The sequence below is a fragment of the Eschrichtius robustus genome, chromosome 16, assembly GCF_028021215.1.
Source record: "Eschrichtius robustus isolate mEscRob2 chromosome 16, mEscRob2.pri, whole genome shotgun sequence".
NCBI lineage: Eukaryota > Metazoa > Chordata > Mammalia > Artiodactyla > Eschrichtiidae > Eschrichtius > Eschrichtius robustus.
This window is the reverse complement of record NC_090839.1, coordinates 75,744,452-75,763,943: the sequence shown is the minus strand read 5'-3', so window position 1 is coordinate 75,763,943 and position 19,492 is coordinate 75,744,452. Positions and strand designations below refer to the sequence as shown.

General features: G+C 50.6%; 1 protein-coding gene across 7 annotated transcripts in view; it reads right to left on the bottom strand.

The window, feature by feature from the left end:
* Positions 1–19,492, bottom strand: part of KATNIP (katanin interacting protein) — a 194,908-nt gene that overhangs the window by 49,289 nt on the left and 126,127 nt on the right. For 4 of the 7 annotated variants that reach the window (XM_068524188.1, XM_068524184.1, XM_068524186.1 and 1 more), the window contains 2 exons: positions 15,422–15,559; positions 13,647–13,859 (listed from right to left, as the gene is read on the bottom strand). In XM_068524188.1, coding sequence (XP_068380289.1) covers positions 13,647–13,859; positions 15,422–15,559 — 351 coding nt within the window. The remainder of the gene's footprint in view (positions 1–13,646; positions 13,860–15,421; positions 15,560–19,492) is intronic. The other 3 variants (XM_068524190.1, XM_068524189.1, XM_068524187.1) reach the window with 2 other exon arrangements.

Below are 19,492 nucleotides of genomic sequence, written 5' to 3'. Positions count from 1 at the left end.
CCCACCCTGCCAAGGGTGCCAGAAACTGGGTCACAGAACTTCCCTGTTTGCCTGGACGATTCTGATTTATTCCTGTTGCCCTAGTCTATCACTCATAGAGCCTTCTTTTCACTCTCAAGGGTGCCCTGGTTTGGACAATCAGTTTTAGGGTCTAGCAGGGGATCAGAACCACCGGGAAGTTCTCCGTTCTCAGGTAGGCTGTCCTCCTGCCCCCCTGCTCTCACCACAGCCCAGGCTCCCCGCTGTTGCTCCTCTTCAGCTGGGCCTTGACCGGTTGGGCTGGTCCCCAGCCTCCCGATTTTCCTGCACCCTCTCACTAGGGGGTCCCATTCAGGCCCAGGGCCCTAACTATCATTCTCTCATTGGTGACTCCTGACTATTTAATTTTATTTTATTATTGAAGTATAGGTGATTTACTATGTTGTTTCAGTTTCAGATGTACAGCAAAGTGATTCCGTTTTATATATGTGTGTGTATATATATTCTTTTCCATTATGGTTTTTTTAAAAAATAAATTTTATTTATTTATTTATACTTTTGGCTGCATTGGGTCTTTGTTGCTGTGCATGGGCTTTCTCTAGTTGTGGCGAGCGGGGGCTACTCTTTGTTGCGGTGCACGGGCCTCTCATTGCGGTGGCTTCTCTTTGTTGCGGAGCACGGGCTCTAGGTGCACGGGCTTCGGTAGTTGTGGCTCACGGTCTCTAGAGTGCAGGCTCAGTAGTTGTGGCGCACGGGCTTAGTTGCTCCGTGGCACGTGGGATCTTCCAGGACCAGGGATCGAACCCGTGTCCCCTGCATTGACAGGCGGATTCTTAACCACTGCGTCACCAGGGAAGTCCCTTCCATTATGTTTTACTGCAAGATGTTGAATATAGTTCTTTGTGCTATATAGTAGGTCTTTGTTGTTTATCTATTTTAAATATAATAGTTTGTATCTGCTAATCCCCAACTCCTAATTTATCCTTCCCCACCCCCTTTCCCCCTCGGTGACCATAAGTTTGTTTTCTATGTCTGTGAGTCTGTTTCTATTGTGTGAATAAGTTCATTTGTATCATTTTTTAGATTCCACATATAAGTGATATATGATATTTGTCTTTCTCTGTCTGATTTACTTCACTTAGTATGATAATCTCTAGGTCCATCCATGTTGCTGCAAATGGAATTATTTTTGTCCTTTTTTATGGCTGAGTAGTATTCCATTGTATATAGGTACCACATCTTCTTTATCCATTCGTTTGTCAGTGGACATTTAGGTTGCTTCCATGTCTTGGCTATTGTGAATAATGCCAATGAACACTGGATTCCTGACTATTTCAATCTCCAATCCTGACCTCTCCATCCAGCCCACAGTGACCACATGACCTCTCTTCTTGGATATCTACCAGGCGTCTCAACCTTAACAGGCCCCAAACAGAATGATCAACCCACTCTTCCCAAACCTTGTCTTCTTTCATCTCAAAAGTGGTTCCGCCATTCAACCAGCTGCCCCAAACCTAGGAGTCCTTGAGTCTTCTTGCTGTCTCACTCACACATCCAATCCATCAGAAGCCCTGCGGCTCTACCTCCAAAACCCCTCCGGAATCTGACCTCTTCTCCCTGAATGGCGGCCGCCTCCTAGCCCGGGCCACAGTCATCTCTCCTGGAGACAACAACCGTATCCTCCTAAGTGCTCTCTGCGTTTCCACTCTGCACTGTCACCCACCCACCCCCACCCCACCCCGGCACACACACTTCATTTCCAGCCGCCAGTCTTTCTCAAAAAACAACTTAAATCAGGGAATTCCCTGGCGGTCCAGTGGTTAGGACTCTGCGCTTCCACAGCAGGGGGCCTGGATTCAATCCCTGGTCGGGGAACTGGGATCCCACAAGCCGCACGGTGCTGCCAGAAAAAACCAAACCAAACCAAAACAACTTAAATCAGATCACAGCAGCCCCCTGCTTAAAACCACCCAATGACTTCCTACTACGCGGAGAATAAATTCCAGCTCCTTTCAGTGGTCAATGTGGCCTGCGTGATCTGGTCCTTTGACAACCTGTCTCTCCCTTCCCCTTCTGCTTCCAACACACCGCTCTGCTTGCTGCTCTGTGATCCCAGGGAGCTCCTGCCCACCTTGGGACCTGGGCACCTGCCTGGAATGTTCTGCTCCGGAAACCTGCAAGGCTGGCACCTCCTTGTCTTCAGAGAGACGTGGCTGCTCTCCCTAGAGCAGCCCCCGGCCCATCCCGTCACTTCTCTAGCCCATGGACCTGTTTCCTTTCCTTCTGGTCTCTGAAATAGTCTTGTTTATCAGCTTTCTAACTTATTTATTGTCTCCCCCACTCAAAGTTAAGCTCCAAGACAGCAGAGACCCGACTAATCTCATCCAAGGGCCCGGCAAGTGCCTGGCACATAGCTGCTGCTCAGTAATCCCTTCGGAATTGTAAGTGAATAAACACAGGTATTTTTCTCCCCGGGCAACACTGCTCTCTAACCATCTTCAGAGAACAAACCTGATCAGAAAAATGGTAGCCTGTTGGTTTCAACCCCAGACCATTTTCCATCTTGCTTTGGCTTCTGATCCGCTCTTGGGATACAAGATCTGAGATCCCAGAGGTGTCCATCTATACTTATTTCCCCCTGCCTTAGCCCTCCTGAAAGCCAGGCAACGAAGCTCTAACTAACTTCCTAGTTCACTAAGTTATTGCTACGAAGGTTTCCGTAGCAATTTAGGATGAGCAACTTCAAGCCCGTGTTACACCACAGGAACCCAGCTTCAATCGTCCAATTGCAGGATGGCAGGCTACTATTTGCCGCCTGTCAGAAAAGTCGATTCTCAAAGAAGCCCTCTTTTACATGTTTATACGGATGTGTTCTCTGTTTAGCGGAGGCGCAGAGCAAGTGTGTGATGTGAATTAATCAGGAAATAGCTATTTGAGAAGAGGACAGCCTGGGCAGCTTTCAATGACTAGTTCCGCAAAATTACCGCCGTGGAAACATCTGGTGAGACAGACACGCTCTCACCGAGAGAGGCGGTGGGTGGGGAGGAGAACTTTCAGTCCGCACAGTCATCAGATGGGCATCCCGGCTTCCGTAAGGAGATGCCTGGTTTCCACAATGGGCTTCTGGACCGTCCGTGAACGGTCTAGAGCCCCGTCTGACCTCAGCTCTCTCCAAGAAGCCTGGCTGAGTGAGGACAGAGAGAGGGGAGCAGGCTGGGGTGCTATTAGAGGGGTGTGACCTCTAATGCCCCTAGGATCAGGCAGGTAGGAGAGAGAAGAGGGTTAGGGTGGAAACCACAGGGAGTGGCGGGGGTCATGGGGAGCTGAGAGGTTCATGCCCCCTACCTGATGGTGTTTAAAGTTTCCAACACTCTGCAGACCAAACAAGCCGTATCTGTGGGTGGATTTGGTCCAAGCATCACCAGGGTGGGATCCCTGGTGGGGAACGGTAGGGAGTCACTTCTCTGGGGATTCCATGTGTTAAAAAAAAAAAAAGGCTGCATGCATTGTTCCATGCTGTCTTTGGAACAACTCCCCAAGGTCTTGGGCATTAGGGCCCATCTGACAGATGAAGAAACTGAGCCTCAGCCTTCCCTGAGGTCACACAGCTGGTGCACAGGGAGCCACTCTGGCTGGCACCCTGAGGTCCTACTGCCACCTCCCTTTGGGTCAAGCCAGACCTGGAGAGGGCCTCCGTCTTGGCCGTGCTCGCCTGGCCACCTGCTCTGGGAGGAACCCTGAGTCCCCACTTCTATTTCTTAATTAGTCCCCATGGACCAACTATCTCGTACTCCCATCCTAGCTCTCTCCTCACTCCCTAGAGGCAGTCCCTGTGGGCACTGGTGGGGAGCATGTGCACGTATGCTTGTGTCCTTCCAGGCTTTTCCTATGTATTTACGTACATATTGATGCAACTGCCATCACACCTCAAGAGTGTGGTCCAAAGCTATGTGAGACACGTGTGTGCTCCGTGGAGAAGACGGGGTTGAGATTTTGCAGGTCTGTACTACTTGGCATCCCTCTGTAAAGCTCTGCATGAGGGGTGCCTTTGGGAATAGATCCAAGGGAAAATCCTTTCACTCCTAAACAACCAGCCTGCTTCCTCCTTTCCAACAAGAGGGCTCTAGTCCTGGCTGTTTCCTCCTTTGCCTCAGCTTCCAAGAAGTCCAGGTGAAACTCCATCCTGCTGACGACCTTACCCTTGAGAACCATTTGTGTGTGTGTGTGTGTGGGTGGGTACTTGCTTCCTTGGTGCTCATATTTTCTTCCTCGTTTAACTAGAGTTATTGCTATGCCTTTTGTTGATGCTGTCTCAAACCCCTTTTGCAGTGGATTTTCAAAAGGACACTTTGAAACTCTGTGGCTGCCACGTAGTTGATGGGAGCACCTTCTCTGGTCCAAAGAAGGACTTTATCCTTCTTCCCAGTTGACGAGAACCAATCATGTTGAGACTGTAATGCATTTTAACACAACAACATTAGTATTATTTTGATCTAAGTAATTGAATTGACTCGATAAGGCCACTTTCCTCCCTGGTCCTGGGGTCAAATAACATGTCTCTTCCAATGAGCACATGAATTGCTCAGCAAAGATAGATGGCGGCCCGGCTCCATCATGACAACAACCCAAGCACAGGCGGGGGCTCTTGTGCTCACAAAACACTTTCCCTAGAGACCAACAACCGCCCTCAGCACAGGCCAAAAAGCCTGAAGGAAATGATCTGGAGCAAAGCATTGGCTAAGCCTACGTGCCGGATGCCAGGGAGGGTCCATTAAAGCAAACCCTTCCTCGGCGTGGGTGACAATTGGAGTCGAACCAGCTGTGTGTCGCTGGACCTCATTCATGCACAGCCCGAGGGGGCCCGCACTCTAGGGGTTCTGTCACCTGCTGGGCACCCACGCTGGCTCCACTGCATGGGGAGAACATGGGCTGCCGTCCCTTACTGCTCTCTTTGCCGGGAAGTGCTGGGTCCACAACAGGAGGGGCCGAGGGGTTGTGGGCTGATTGGGAGGCTTATCAGGCACGGGGGACTTTGGGGAGTGAGCTGCGGCTGCCCAGAGAGCTGCCATGTAGGCTTCGGGACCTGGCTCAGGAGCTGAGGACCCCTCCGGGAAGCCCCTGGCCCTCCCAATCTGCCCCTCCCGATGTGCCTCTCCCCGCCTCCTCAGGTTGAGTCGAGGGTCCTCCTCTAGGCTCTCACAGCTGGGCTTGCGGCTAGACCCTTGCGCCTACTACCTCGTGGCCCCATGTGCTCACCTGTCTTCAGCCGGATGGAGACCTTCAAGGATGGGGAACAGGACTATCGCCATCTATCTTGAGGCCTGGCTCTGGGAACTAAACCTGCTCTTTCCACCTGAACTTGAATGCTTTATCGAGAGGAGCTCTCAATGACCTTTCATATGTCCCTTGGGAGGAAGAGCAGTGAAAACCCTTCTTTGTGATGTAGCCACTTGAAGAAGATGGTGGGGACATGTGACATTTAAAAAGCTACATTTAACCTATTACATGCCAGGCTGGGGGCCAACGACTCTGACCTCCTGGCGTCACAGACTCAGAGGACAAAGGATGGGGATGGGACCTGACAGACGGGGTCACTAACTGGAGGACCCACAGCTGAATCTGGGCTGGTTTGGCCCATAGAGCAGTTAAAAATTTCAGAACCAGCTGATAATATCTAAAAACTGAGAGCTTTCACATAACAATGTGCATTTTTGGCCTCTCTTGAAAATTTAGGCCATCTGGCAGGAGGGGCCCAGGGCAGAGTGATGGCTGCTCTAGGCAGGGCCCGGCTTGCCAGTGACCACAACTACTCTCTATTGAAAGGCGGGACCAGGTGGTGGGCACCAGATTGCCTGGTAGTCACGTGACTACCAGCAAGTTCTTCTGCTTTTCTGTGCCTCAGCTTCCCCATCTGTAGGATGGAGCTGATCACCATAGTACCAATCTCATAGGACTGCTGTACGGAATAAACGAGCTCATACGTGTAAAGTGCTTTGAATGCTGACTGGCACATAATACACACTCAAGAAACGCAAGCCGCCATCATTGTCTTGTACCCCATCTACTGCCTGGATGGAAGTACCCGCTGAGGCTGGCTGCTCAGGGCTAGCGTGGCTGGAGACTCCCTGCTCCCCTAAGTCCTGGTGCAGCAGTTCCCTGTTCCTGGGAGAGGCTGGCAGCAGGCACAGGAGAACGCCATCCACTCCAGAGTGGGACCTAGCATTACTCCTGCGGACTTAGGTCAAGATTCCCCTCAAGTTGGGATTGACATATACACACTACTATATATAAAACAGACAACCAACAAGGACCTTCTGTATAGCACAGGGAACTCGACTCAGTATTTTGTAATAACCTATAAGGGAAAAGAATCTGAAAAGGAATATATATATATATATATATATGTGTATATATGTACATACATAACATATATATGCATACATATATATAACTGAATCACTATGCTGTACACCAGAAACTTACACGATATTGTAAATCAACTATATTTCAATAAAAAATAAATTAAAAAAAAAAAAAAGATTCCCCTCGATCTGGGCTCAGGCACCAGCAGGCAATTCTCGCAATTTTATTCAACCCAGCACATACCACATGGGGGCCTTTCAGGATCCTGGCCTGTGTGAGACACAAAAGATGAGAGCAAGGCTCCTCTCCTTAAGGAGTTCACAAAAGTATGAATAATTAGGTGTCACAGACTCAAATGCTTGCAGCACCACAGACGTGAGCGGCACGGGGACGCTGGTGAGCTGGGGAACGCACACCTGCCAAGTCCAGAGGCTGCAGGGGCCACTGGGCTCCAGCCGGTGGACGCCACAGAGGGAATATAGCAGGCTCATCAAAAGCCAACTTTCCAACGTTGTCAGATGTTTCACAAGCTGTACAACATCGTGAGTGCCAAACGGAATACGCCTGCAGGATAGATTTGGCCGGGGGCACCCGTTTGGGACACCAAAGGCTCAGGAAACTGAGGGATACCCTAGGGAAGTACATGACTTGGTGCCCGGAAGGGGTGGCTGAGACCACCAGAAGGGGCCTGGGGTAGGCTAAGGGTGTGCAGGAGGCTGGTGGGTGAAGCAGAACCTTGATGTTTCCAAAGGCAGGGTTTGTAATGAGACCGGCTAGGCATTCCAGGTGCTGGAAAGGGCAGGAGCAAAGGCACAGAAGAGAGGAGCTTCCTAGGGACCAGAGGGGATGAAAGTTGCATAAGGATGGAAGAGCCAGAGAGCCAGTTTTGGGGTCTGAGAATGGGGAAGGCCACCAGTGCACACGCACGCAGGGCCCGGGCAAGCATGGCAAATGGGAGAGGTGGTGTGGTGTCAGGACAACTGTGTCACTGTGTCGGGGACACAAGTAGGAGTGGTGGGGACTGCGGCGCCGTGACTCAGCTCCGCCAAAGCTTCCAGGAGTGGATGTCACCTCGTGTCGCCAGATCGTCTAGTTTCTCAATAAAAGTCAAAAATCCCTATTTTGCACGGAATCCCTTCCAACTTTTAAATGTTGGCAATTAATTAAAGAACTTTGAAAACACGCTGTGAGCCAGCTGCAATCTGTGAGCTGCCTTTGGTGAGTCGGGGCACAGCCTCTTCCCAGGATGCCCCGGCAGCACGAGCTGGCCGGGGACTGCGGCCTCTCCCCTGAGGCATTCTGCAGTGGCGAGGCCCTCGGCTCATCTCCCGCCACTGTCCCAGCCCCACTGAACTGTGGTTTGCCGTTATCCCCCTGGGCCCTCCTGCCTGGGTGAGAGCTCGCAGGGGCAGACAGCGTGTCCGATTCCCGGCCCCAGCAAAACGCCTGAGTGGGGCGATCGATACGGCTCTGCTGATGAGACGGAGGGACTGACCATATGAGTGAGCGGAGCGGGGAGGTGGAGGGGGCAGCGGGCAGCAGGGGAAGGAGGAGCTGGACTTGGAAGGAGACAGGTTTGGGCAATGGAAATGGTAGGACTTAGAAATGACTGGCAGTGAGGGGCAAAGGGCGGAGCGGAGGATTCAAAGGTGGGAGTCGGGCGCTGCTGCAGACAGTAAGAGGAAGAGGAAGCGGAGCCGGGACCGGGGCAGAGGGGCCTGGGGGTGGGGATACCAAGTTGGGGTGTCAGTGCAAGGCCAGGCGGAAATGCCGAAGAAAAGTATCTCGTGGCTGGGAGCGAAGCTTGGTTCAGAAGTTAAGCCTTGGGGAAGGTTTAACGAATAAATTCAACAGCATGTGATTTCTGCATTCTTAGAGGAAAAGAAAAAGGACCTAGTTTGGGTATCGTTTTCTACTTTCCCTGGTGATGGTCCCTTCTTTTGGAGACAGCACCTCAATTTTCCATCGGGAATCCACCCTTCCCTCGACCTGACTTCATGTGGATAATGTGGGCCTCACCCCAGGTTGCAACCCAGGCCTGGCCAGTGGGCCCTCAGTCTGGGACTTTCTTGGAGGAGAGTCTCTTTCTGCAAGGAGTGCTGAAATCAAGAGCGATGTCATCAGGGACCACCACCTGGAACCTGAGGATGATGCCAACACAGAGGAAAGCAGAGATATGTGATAGAGGGAGGCAGATTCCTGATGACATCATGTGAACTCCTGGATCCTGCCATGCCTGAAGCCAGCAAACTCATACTCTCCTGTAACATGAGCCAAAGAACACTTTTTTGTCCTTAAGCCGGATTTAATTGGGTTTTCTTGTCCTTTGTTACCAAGAGAATCCTGGCTGATACACTAGCGCTGGGACTGAGAACTTTAATCAACAGATTCAGCTACTAAATCAGTCCTGGCCAAGGGAGGCAGGAGATGGGGAGCCCTACCGCCTAGGGGGTCTGGGATTTATCTTGCTGTCCTAGGCTGGCCCCTGCACATGGGTGAGCAGTTCTCCCTACTTAGACATCTGTCTGGTCCCAGATGCAGCCTGTCCCCTGGTCTGTACAGAACAGGACATGGGCCTCAGCTTCTACCCTGGTTCTGCATCTGTGTTCTCATCCCTGGTGGGAGCACAGTATGGATCTGAATTCCAACCTTCTGGTTGGAGCCTGAATACCTCGTTGGGCCCCCTCTCTCAAGGCAGAATTCTCTGCTCACTTCTCCTTCCCCTGCTGGCTGGGGGTCTGCTTCAAACCTGAGCCTCCTGGGACTCTCAAGATGACCACACCTGTATCTTCCCGAGTATGGACTCTGCACATAGATTTCAGATCCTGCAGCCCACCTACAAGAGAGCACCCTCTGGTGACAGGCAACGGCCTAGACCAAGCCTGAGGTCAACGCCTGAGGAAGGCTCTCGTGCACCTGGGTTAGTGCCTTTCCCACCAGCTGCCCTGTTAAGATGCCATCATGATCTCCAGGCCCAAGGGTGCACAGATCCCACCATATGGCAGAGCCATCAGGCTACACTGACTTAGCTGCCCAAATGAAGGTCACATCTTTGACTTCAAAGCCATTGCCATGTTTGGCCTCCTCCGTTTGTATCCTGATCCAAACAAATCAACTATTAAAAAAAATAATTTGGGGGCAATCAAGGATATTTGAATATGGACTGGGTATTACAGCATAATAATTAATTATTGTCAGGTATGATAGTGGCATTGGGATTATATAAAAACCAACTCCTTATCTGTTAGAGATGCATACAAAAAATTTATGAGTGAAATGATATGATAGCTACAATTTATTTTTAAATGTTAGGGGAAGAGATGGAACAAAAATGGCAGAATGTAGATAATTAATGAAGCTGGTTAAAGGCACACAGGTCGTTATTGAACTAATCTCTTCACTTGCATTCATTTGAAAATCCACCCCCCCAACCCTGCCAAAAAAAGAGGCCTTTCTGAAAATAGAAATATTGCCCTGGGATGAATTGAGTCTACCCATGGTGCACTCCAGAAGCACTGTGACCCTCATCCAAGCCACCAAGCTAGACTATGCTAAGAGCCTCCTCTTGGGGCTCCCTCTTCCCTCTGATCCCTTCTCCAAACAGCAGCCTGAGTGATCTTTTAAATTCCTCAATCAGATTGTATCACCCTTTGCCCAAAACCCTCCAATAATGATACTAAGAGCTGACCTTTGTATAGTGCTCACAAAGGCCAGGAGTCATTCTGAGCATTTCATACATATTAACCGAACAATAATCACCCCATTTTCCAGATGAGGAAACCGAGGCATAGAGGCGTAGAGTAACACGCCCAAGGTCACATGGCTAGGAAGAGGAGGAGCCAGGGTTTGCCCCAGCTGGGCTGGCTCTGACCATCCCCCTATTCTGCCTCCAAACCAGTAAGGCCCACACGACCTGGTTCCCACCTACCCTTGGGACCTCCCCTTACCCTCTCCTCTGTTCACCAGCTCAATCTCTGCCTAAACTGGTTGTTCCTGCCTTTGCTCTTGCTGTGCCCCCTGCTGGGAATTCTCTTCCCACTGATGTTAGCACGGCTGCTCCTTCTCAACATCCAGGTCAGGGAAGGCCTTTGATCACCTGTCCAGAGCAGCCCTGCCTCTTTCTCCTCTTGCCTCTCTCCCGTTGCCTGATTTTATTGTCTTCAGAACACTTAGCATTACCTGAAATGACACTATTCACTTGGGTCCTTTTTTTTTTTTTGTCCCTTCCTCATGAGAAGGGACAGGGCTGTGTGAACAGGACCTTGTCTATTTGTTCAACATGGTTCCCTTAGCACCAAGACCCTTATGGTCCAATATGTAGTCACCAGCCACATGTGGACAATTACATTAATATTAAAATGAAATAAATTGTAAAATGCAGTCTCTCAGTTACAGGAGCCACAATTCAAGTTCTCAGTGGCCACCTGGGGCTAGTGGCTACTGCCCTAGACAAGGCAGATAGAGCATGTTAATATCATCAGAAGTTCTACTGGGCAGTCCTGGCCTGGATCACCATGACAAGTCACAGAAATATACCACTGGAGTTTGGGATTGACATGTACACACTGCTCTTTTTAAAATGGATAACCAACAAGGACCTGCTGTAGAGCACAGGGAACTCTGCTCGATATTACGTAACAACCTAAATGGGAAAAGAATTTGAAAAAGAATAGTTATATGTATATGTATAACTGAATCACTTTGCTGTATACCTGAAACTATCACAACGTTGTTAATCAACTATACTCCAATATAAAATAAAAAGTTAAAAAAAAAAAAAGAAAAGAAATACACCACTGGGGAAATCTAACATTAATTAATTAATTAATTAATTCAGAAACTACTTAGTGAGCACCATTTCCATGCATAAAATATATCACTGGGTCCTGCCTCACTTGCTGTCGTGACCAGGCTGGAGGTGGCGTCCGCATGGTGATGCTGCAGGTGAAAATGGTGATGGAATGGCGCCACGGAGATGATGAATGTGCTTATTATAAACGAAAACAGATGGGCCGTGGCGAGCAGCTGAAAGCCCACTTTTTGGATGGGTTATTACATCCTAGAGGAGGGAGACCACTGATTCCTTTCTCCTAGCAGATGTCGCTCTGCAGGGGAAGCAATGCCGAGAAAAACCGCAGGAAAACCCACAGCCCCCATGTTCCCTTCCCACCTCGGTCCCTTACTCCTCACTAGCTGGGCCAGTCATCTAATCTGGGGAAACATCACAAAATGTGACAAACATATTATCGCGTCCTCCTCCTGAGCCCAAGACAGGCATCGCTGATCAATCACACACCCTTTCCTGGATGAACCAGAAGGAAAGTTCTAAATCCTTCTCAAGACAGCACTCCAGGCAGCCATTTCCAAGCAGAGTTGGCAAAAGAGACGCAGCTATCTGTCCCGTAGGATCTTTTTATCCTAAGCCCCAGCTTCTTTATCTACAACGTGGGGCCCGACAACATCCACCTTGCAGGATGGTTGGGGGGTTAATTGAGATGATTCATTTGTTCAGTTATTTGTTCAGGCATCAGATGTTTACGGAGCGCTCAGTGGGGGCTTCACGCCTGCCGGATGCATGCAGCACTGGGTAAACGGCGGCTGTCATGAGTACCGACACCTGCGGGCCGCCCTGTGTGCCTGCGTGGACGGATGCTAGCCTCCGTGTCCCTACCCTGCCCGCAAGTCCTCTCCTCCGGGCCGGCTCACGCTTACCGCATCACCTAACGAGGGGGAAGGAACCCATCCAAGTTAGCCCGAGGATTAAACGGGCAGCAGATTTTCCAATAAGAGACTTCCATTCTTCTGGCACCTTCTTTTCTTATGCTCTAAATAAGCCTTGGTTGGATCAGCGCCTCACATTGAACTTTGCTTCCTTGAATTCCCAGACACAAAACACTGTCTTAACAAGCCGTGTCTACTGGGCTGAGCTATACTTCCTATAAACTCTCATTTTATCTCCTCTAAAACACACAGTAATAGCATTCTCTGGAGAATATTAAATGAAACCAACCTGCAGCTGCATTTGTTTGCGCTTTCTGTCCCCGGAAAATTCTGTCAACAGATAGGTGTGCGTGACGTAAGTGGTGGCCCTGCCGGGGACTGCGGCCCTCCACACGCTCCTCTGTGTAGAAGCACCTCAAGTCTCTAATCCCCGCAGCCGGCTGCTCCCCAAAACGCCCGCAACAGCAATGACGCCCTGATGTCCTGCTCCTTTTCTGTTCTCAGCACACAGGGGAGGCCGAGCGCAGGTTAAAGAAGAAAGGCAGGCCTCAGCCAACAGGGACGAAGCTTATCTGCTTTGTAATCCAGCACATAAAATCTGCTTTTCTTGGCCTGAGCGACATAGTTGTTGACAGGGCCGAGCTACAGGGCACGGGCTTGGGCAGCCAGCGCTGTTTCACTAACCATTGCAGAAGATGCTGGTGACCGCCTGCCAGGAAGTGCCGGGAGAACTGGAGAAGGAGAGGACCCAGCCCTAGATGCCGGGAACGCGCCGCAGCTACGTGGGGCTGGGGCTGCATCCGGGGCCTAGAGGACAGCCGCTCCGCACACCCCGGGCAGGGGAGGCTGACACGCCCACAGGAACTTTCTCATTTGTTTCAATAGTTTGGACTTTTTCTCAAATCTAAACTTCAGGCATTTGTTTGAAAAAAAAAATCGAAACACAGAAATCAGAGAAAGCTTTTTGTTACTTCTCTGGGGCAGCGTCGTGTGTGAACAGAGCCGCCTGGGACCGCGTCTGCCATGTTAGCCTCCAGATCCCCAGAGCCTAGCAGATGGCTGTTTGGGAGCTGGAGGGACGGCTGGGTGAGTGGGTGGGTGGAGAACCAGCCAGAAGAGGTACAGGAGGGGAGGACGGCAAGGTGGGAGGAGGCACGGAGTCTCCTGGTTGAGCCCCAGTTGGCCTCTAGCCTGCGGTATGACCTTGGGCAAGCATCCTAACCCCTCCTACTCTCAGTCTCTCATCTGGATCTCAAGCAGGATGAGACAATTGCTTATGGGCTCTTCGGGGAATGAACTCATTCATTCATTCGACAACCATGTATTTCTAATTGGAACAGAGCAGTGGTGGAGACGACTCAGGCCCTGCTCCCAAGAGGCCCACAGTGTGATGGGGGGACAAGTGTCCATCCTGGTACAGGGGTGATAGAACCAGTTCATGAGGTCCAGAAGTACACAGGGGTCAGGGGGTCAGGTCAGCATCCTGGAGAAAGGGATGTCTGGGTTTCCCAGGAATACGAGGCAGAGGCAAGCATTCTGAGTTGAGCGAGACGGGAGGGGCCGGGGACTAAAGGTGCGCCTACCAGGGAGGGCGGTGGAGAGCCACGAGCAGCTGGCACTCTGGAGGGTGGCGTGGTCAAGGGGCGGGTGCCAAGAAGGAGGCAGGCTTGACGCACAGGGATTAGGGGCCCTCTGTCCTGGATTCTCTGGATCAAGGGGAGCCTTTGAGGGCTTGAAACAGCAGAGTCGTGATCAGACCTCCCAGTGGCTACTGGAGACAGACCGGAGGCTTGGGCCTGGGGTCAGAGAGAGCGATTAGGAAGCTGTACTCTTCCACACCTCCACGCCTTTGGCCGCGAAGCTCCCTCCACCTGGAGAGCCTTTCCCTTTTCTGTCCGGCTCAGTGCTTCTCTTTCCACTAGAGCTCAGGTATGCGCTCTTTCAACTACCTTCCCTGACCTCTCCCAGCCTGAGGTGGGCTCCCTCCTCCAGGCTCCAGGGCCCGCAGACTGGGAAAGGCTAGCTCCAGCCCAAAGATGAGTTTGGTTTGAACTGTATGGTGGCTTCAAAAGAAGTGAAATTAGCTACTGACATTTGCAAACAGAATAGCTCATCTCAAAATCCAGATTCCCAGCTCTCTGGGAATGTTCAGAAGATCTAGCAGTGCTGGCTGGCATTGCTCCATATCAACCATTAGTTAAAGCTGAAAAATGCCCTGCCCTTTACCTGGGCCATGTGCTTGCCAGTCTGCCACGTTCCCCACCAGGCCCTAGCGTCTCTCTCTAACAATATTGAGGCCGACGATTGGTTCCCATTTATCATCTCGCTTGTACTATTGCTTCCCTTATAGCAGATTAGAAAGGAAAGTAGAACAAGTTTGGCTCCCTTTTCTATCATAAGAGGGGAAACCAAGATAGGCTGAGGGAGTCCTGTCCCTCCTTGCTCACTGCGTTCCCCTGCTGAGTCCCTGGGGCTTCTGTTTGAAACCCTTGGCTCTCCGGGTTCAGCTTTATCAAGGCCTTCATCACACTGCCTCATACTTCCACATTTACTTGTCTGCCAGCTTTTAGACAAGGAGTACCTCCAAGGCATGGACTGTGTCTTTACCTCAGCGTCCTCAGAACTGATCATGAAGCCTGATGGTACCTACGATGTGCTCAATAATCAAGGTTGAATGGAGGAATAAATGCATATGAATATGTGAAAAACAACATGGAGAAGAAAGCAAGGATGAGGGCCTGGGTAGTGGTGTGAGGGTAGGAAGGAGGGGAGGGACTCTGAAACCAGAGGGGCTGAAGAGCCCAGAGGTTAAGAGCTTGGCTGTTTAGAGCGGGGTGCACACACCAGGAGCGCTGGTACATGCGGGAGCTGTGAGACGTGCAGCATCTTGGGCCCCGCCCTAGACCTGCTGGATTAGAACCCGCTTTTCATCAAGATCCCAGGCAAGTTGTTGCGGATACTGTTTGAGAAGCGCTGGCTAAGCCAATGGGCCTGGAGTCTGACTGCAGGGAATCAAATTCTCACTCTGACGCTCACTGGCTGTGTGACTTGGGCCACGTTACGTAACCTCTCTGTGCGTCTGTTTCCTTATCTGTTAAAACTGCGCCTCGGTTCATATTTCTCCAGTTCCCCCAAAGGGTGACCTGATTCTACTTCCCAAACCTTCAGCGGAGGCTCTGCTCCTGGGGGCTCTGACAACGCGAAGTGAAAGCCCCCAGCAGGCGCTTGCTACACCCAGGGGGAAGGGCAACGGGGCCTCCTGGTCCCCATTTTGCAACTTCGGGAATCAGGCTGCGGGAAAGCACTAAGTGCTTCCATCAGCCAAATGCCCAGCCAGGAACCGGAGCCCGTTACTTACGCCATCAGCCGTGCAGTAATTCCAAACCTTGATGTTAGTTAGATCAAAGTCACGCAGCTGTCTCGTGTTGCGGATAACAAAAAAGAGCTGGAGCGGCGGGTGGAAGGGGCACGTCCACAAGGAAGGGTCTTTCTTGCCCTGAAACGCCAGCAAGAGAAGGAAGTTGTTATTGTTAGCACAATTCTGCCTTACCCCAAAGTAAGCGGGCAGTGACCATGGAAACCCGGGGAGGATGAGGATGGGAAGCCACCCACCTTCTCTACTTCATCCTGGGTGGGGTCTTAGATCTCACCCCATCTGGACCGTATTTTGGAGCAGGCTACTGACCCTCGTCCCCGGCACAAAGCTGCCACATGCGCCCCTCTACCCCTGCCATCCAGACCAAATTTAAAATGCAGCGGGCTTTATTTTAATCAACCTAATCGGCTTTGTTGGGGAGAGAGACTGGAGGAGAAGGACGGGAAAAGAGCCATGACTTGCGCTATTTGATTAACCTGGCAAACAGAGCCTTTGATTTTCTTTTGTAAAACCCTGTAGAATTTTTAAAATTTAAAAATAGAAAAGAAAGAAACTGGCTCAGGCGTTTGTTGGGACGGGGCCATGGCACTGAGCCTTAGGATTTATTCTGTTCCCTTTCAGGGTTTCCAAGCCGTGGGACCCCTGTGTGCAGTTTCCGCCTGCCAGCGAGGCTGCCAAGGCCATTCTCAAGGCCAAAGAAGCAGAGGAGCAGGGGAGCCTTGCTGTCATTTTCATTTGCACCAACAAAATTTCGTATCATGAGTGCTTGGGATGCAGATGGGAAAAAGTGAAATCAGGGGACTTTTCTCAGCCCTGGTCACCTCCTCTCTTGTCTCTTTGGGTACCTCTTCTGCTCTCTGGACAAAACGCACAGTTGTTCCCAAATATGTCCATGCTGGCTCGGCCTCTGTGCCTTTGCACAGCCTGGGCCTCTGCGTGCAGTACTCTCCTGCCCTTCTCCCCCTGGGAACTTCAGCTCAGATGTGCTGTCTCCCCCATTGTCACCCCTTCCCTTGACACAATCACTCCCTTCTCCAGGTGCCCACGGCTCCTTGCAACACCTGAGGTTATAATTTACTCAGTGTCCCACAAGTACCTGTCTTCATGTCTATGTCACCCCCCTCGCCAACACACGCATGCGCGCGCACACACACATACACATACACGCACACTCAGCTGTGAGCTCTTCTAATTCATTCCAGAACCCTTAGCGTTCAGCACAGTTCCTTGGCACCTGGTAAATGACAAAAAAATCTTGGAATTGAATTTTTTGAACAATCGTTCAATGAAGAAATGAAGAAATGAACAGATAAGTGAAATGTACCTCCTAATATCTGTCCTCTCACTGAAACTTTAAAGAAGAGACTAAACTGATCTGGCCGGCAGAGCTATTTTGTCTAGCTCATGAAGTGTTTTTTTTTTTTTTTTAAAGGCAAATGCGTTGCCAAGACTTAAAGATGGAAGATATCCCCTCCCCCTCAGAGCTAGATGTCTGGCTTGTCTACAGACTTAGGAGAGGCGGCAACACGGGGTCCCTGACAGCCGTTGGCTGGAGCTGTGTACACTGCTCTGGCGGCCAGGGCGGGTGCTCTCTGGTGCCCCAGTCCTCACCATTCCCTACTGTTCTACACCCACCTCACCTCCCTGGTTATGCTTCTGCCCGGACCCTGCAGGCCTGAGTTTAGGGTCCCTGCTTAGGGGCTGAACAGTCACAAGTCCCATCTGCCAATAAGCAACCTGTATCTCTGACACTGGCTGAAGTTGTTCCTTTTATCTAAAAGGAGCATCTCCCCTTATTTGAGAGCGTCTGCATGGGCTCCCATCCCCAGGACCGTGCCTGCCTCTGGGGTCTGCTGGCCCCCAGGAGACGTGAGGCTCAGGCTCCAGCTGCGCGGAGGACAGAGGTGGCTTGTCCCAGTGACAATGGTGCCTTTCAGGAGGGAGGAGGCTGCTTTGTTAAGGGGGAGAGACGAGTTCAAGGGGTTCTGACTTATTCTGGCAAGTTTCTCAAGCTCTGCGAGAACTTTTAGTGCTCTGGGCAGCTGCGAGGGGTCAAAGATAGCACATCTCAAATCCAGCAGGGGAGTCTCATTCCTTCTCTTCATTGGAGCCTAAAATGGGTTGCTGAGGCTGCTTGACAAAGGCAGAGACTGAAGGCTGACCTTAGACACAAGCGAGGGGACTGTGATTGATTTCCCATCACATTTCCGTCAGCGGGAGGGATAACGGGAGGGCTAAGTGGGAGTCGTGGTGTTCAAAGTCAGAGAACATTAACCTGCGGGTAAGTCGGCCTCATTAGCAACTGGGCCTTCTGATGTTTCCTTTCCACAGACAGAGTCCCCGAGAGGAAGGCTGCCGGGGAGCTGCCGAGGGCTGACCCAAGGCACGCTGGGCAAACCTCCAGATGCCTGGCCAGCAGGAGAGCGTCTGCTGCACCTGCCCATCGCAGGTGGTAATCAAGATGGCAGAACAAGAATCAGGGCACCTGGGCACCGCCGTTATCTCACTGGGTTCTCTCCGAGCCCTGGAAGGTGAGTACTGCAATAACACCCGTGTCACCGAAGGAAGACCAGAGTCCAGCAAAGGTGTGGTTTGCCCAAGTGATGGAGTGAGGATTTAAACCTAGGTTTTTAATTCATTCATTCATTCATTCTGTGTTGGTTTGGATTCCCCCAGGAGCAGACCCTGAGGCAAGGCAAGTGTAAGGAGTTGATTTAGACAGTGAAGGAAACACCAGTTGGAGGGTGGGGAAGTGAGAGAGGGAGAGGCATTCCATAAAGAGTGTGTTACCAGGCTAGGCAGTTATGTTAGGAGTTAGAAAGTTACCTCCTGAGAGAGGCCTTCTTCTCTGACCATCCATTCTAAATTAGTCCTTCCATTGGCCATTAATAATTCTCTCATATTTTCTTCATTGAATTTATTCCCCCACCCCCAGCCCCGCTTGATTTTTTTTTTTCTTGGCAATGTTACTTGTTTGCCTCCCCTCCTGGCACAGAGCTGGGATCTGCTGGGCCAGGCTCCCCCCGCACTCGGCATTTGTTGAGCAAGTGGGTAGCAGATGCCGTTGGCGCCTCCCCCAGTCCCCTGCCCTTCCCACTTTGGTCCCTGCTGGCTGCTCTTCCCACTGCCAGCACACACATTTCTCCGATGGAGGATCTGTTTTCTGGCCTCCAGGGCCCACTTTGCCTCCCCTGCAGCAGGCCCAAACTGGCGGGGAACTGAGCCCCCAGGAGCAGCCCTGAACCTACACTGATGGGAACTGGGGTGTGGATACCCCAGCTCCCTTGTCCCGGAAGTGGAGTCACCCTGAGGTGTGTTCCACACTGGCTCCCAGGTTCCCTGGTGGCGTGGAGCTACTTTGGCCATATTTTCACTGGGTTGTTTGTCTTTTTGTTGTTGAGTCTGAGTCCTTTTCTTCATATATTCTGGATACAAGACCCTTATCAGATACATGATTTGCAAATATTTTCTCCTTTTTTGTAGGTTATCTTTTTACTTTCTTGATAATGTTCTTTGAAGCAAAAATGTTTAAAAATTTTTGTTTGTTTAAAAATTTTGATGAGGTCTGATTTACCTGTTTTTTTCCTTTGTCGTTTATGCTTTGGATGTCATATCTAAAACTCCGCTGAAAAATTCCAGGCTATGAAGATTTACACCTATGTTTTCTTCTAAGAGTTTTATAGCCTTAACACTATGAAAGTTTCAAGGTATTTGATCCATTGAGTTAGCTTTTGTACGTGGTGTGTAGGAGTCCAATTTCATTCTTTTGCATGTGGAAATCCAGTTGTTCCAATACCATTCGTTGAAAAGAAACTATTCTTTCCTCATCAAATGGTATTGGCATCCTTGTTAAAAATCAATTGACTATAGATGTATGAATCCATTTCTGGACTCTCAATTCCATTCCATTGATCTATATGTCTACCCTTACGCCAGAACCACACAGTCTTAATTACTGTGGCTTGGTAGTATGTTTTGAAACTGGACTCACTCAAAGTGTGAGTCCTCCAACTTTGTTCTTTTCCAACATTGTTTTGGCTCTTCTGGGTTCTC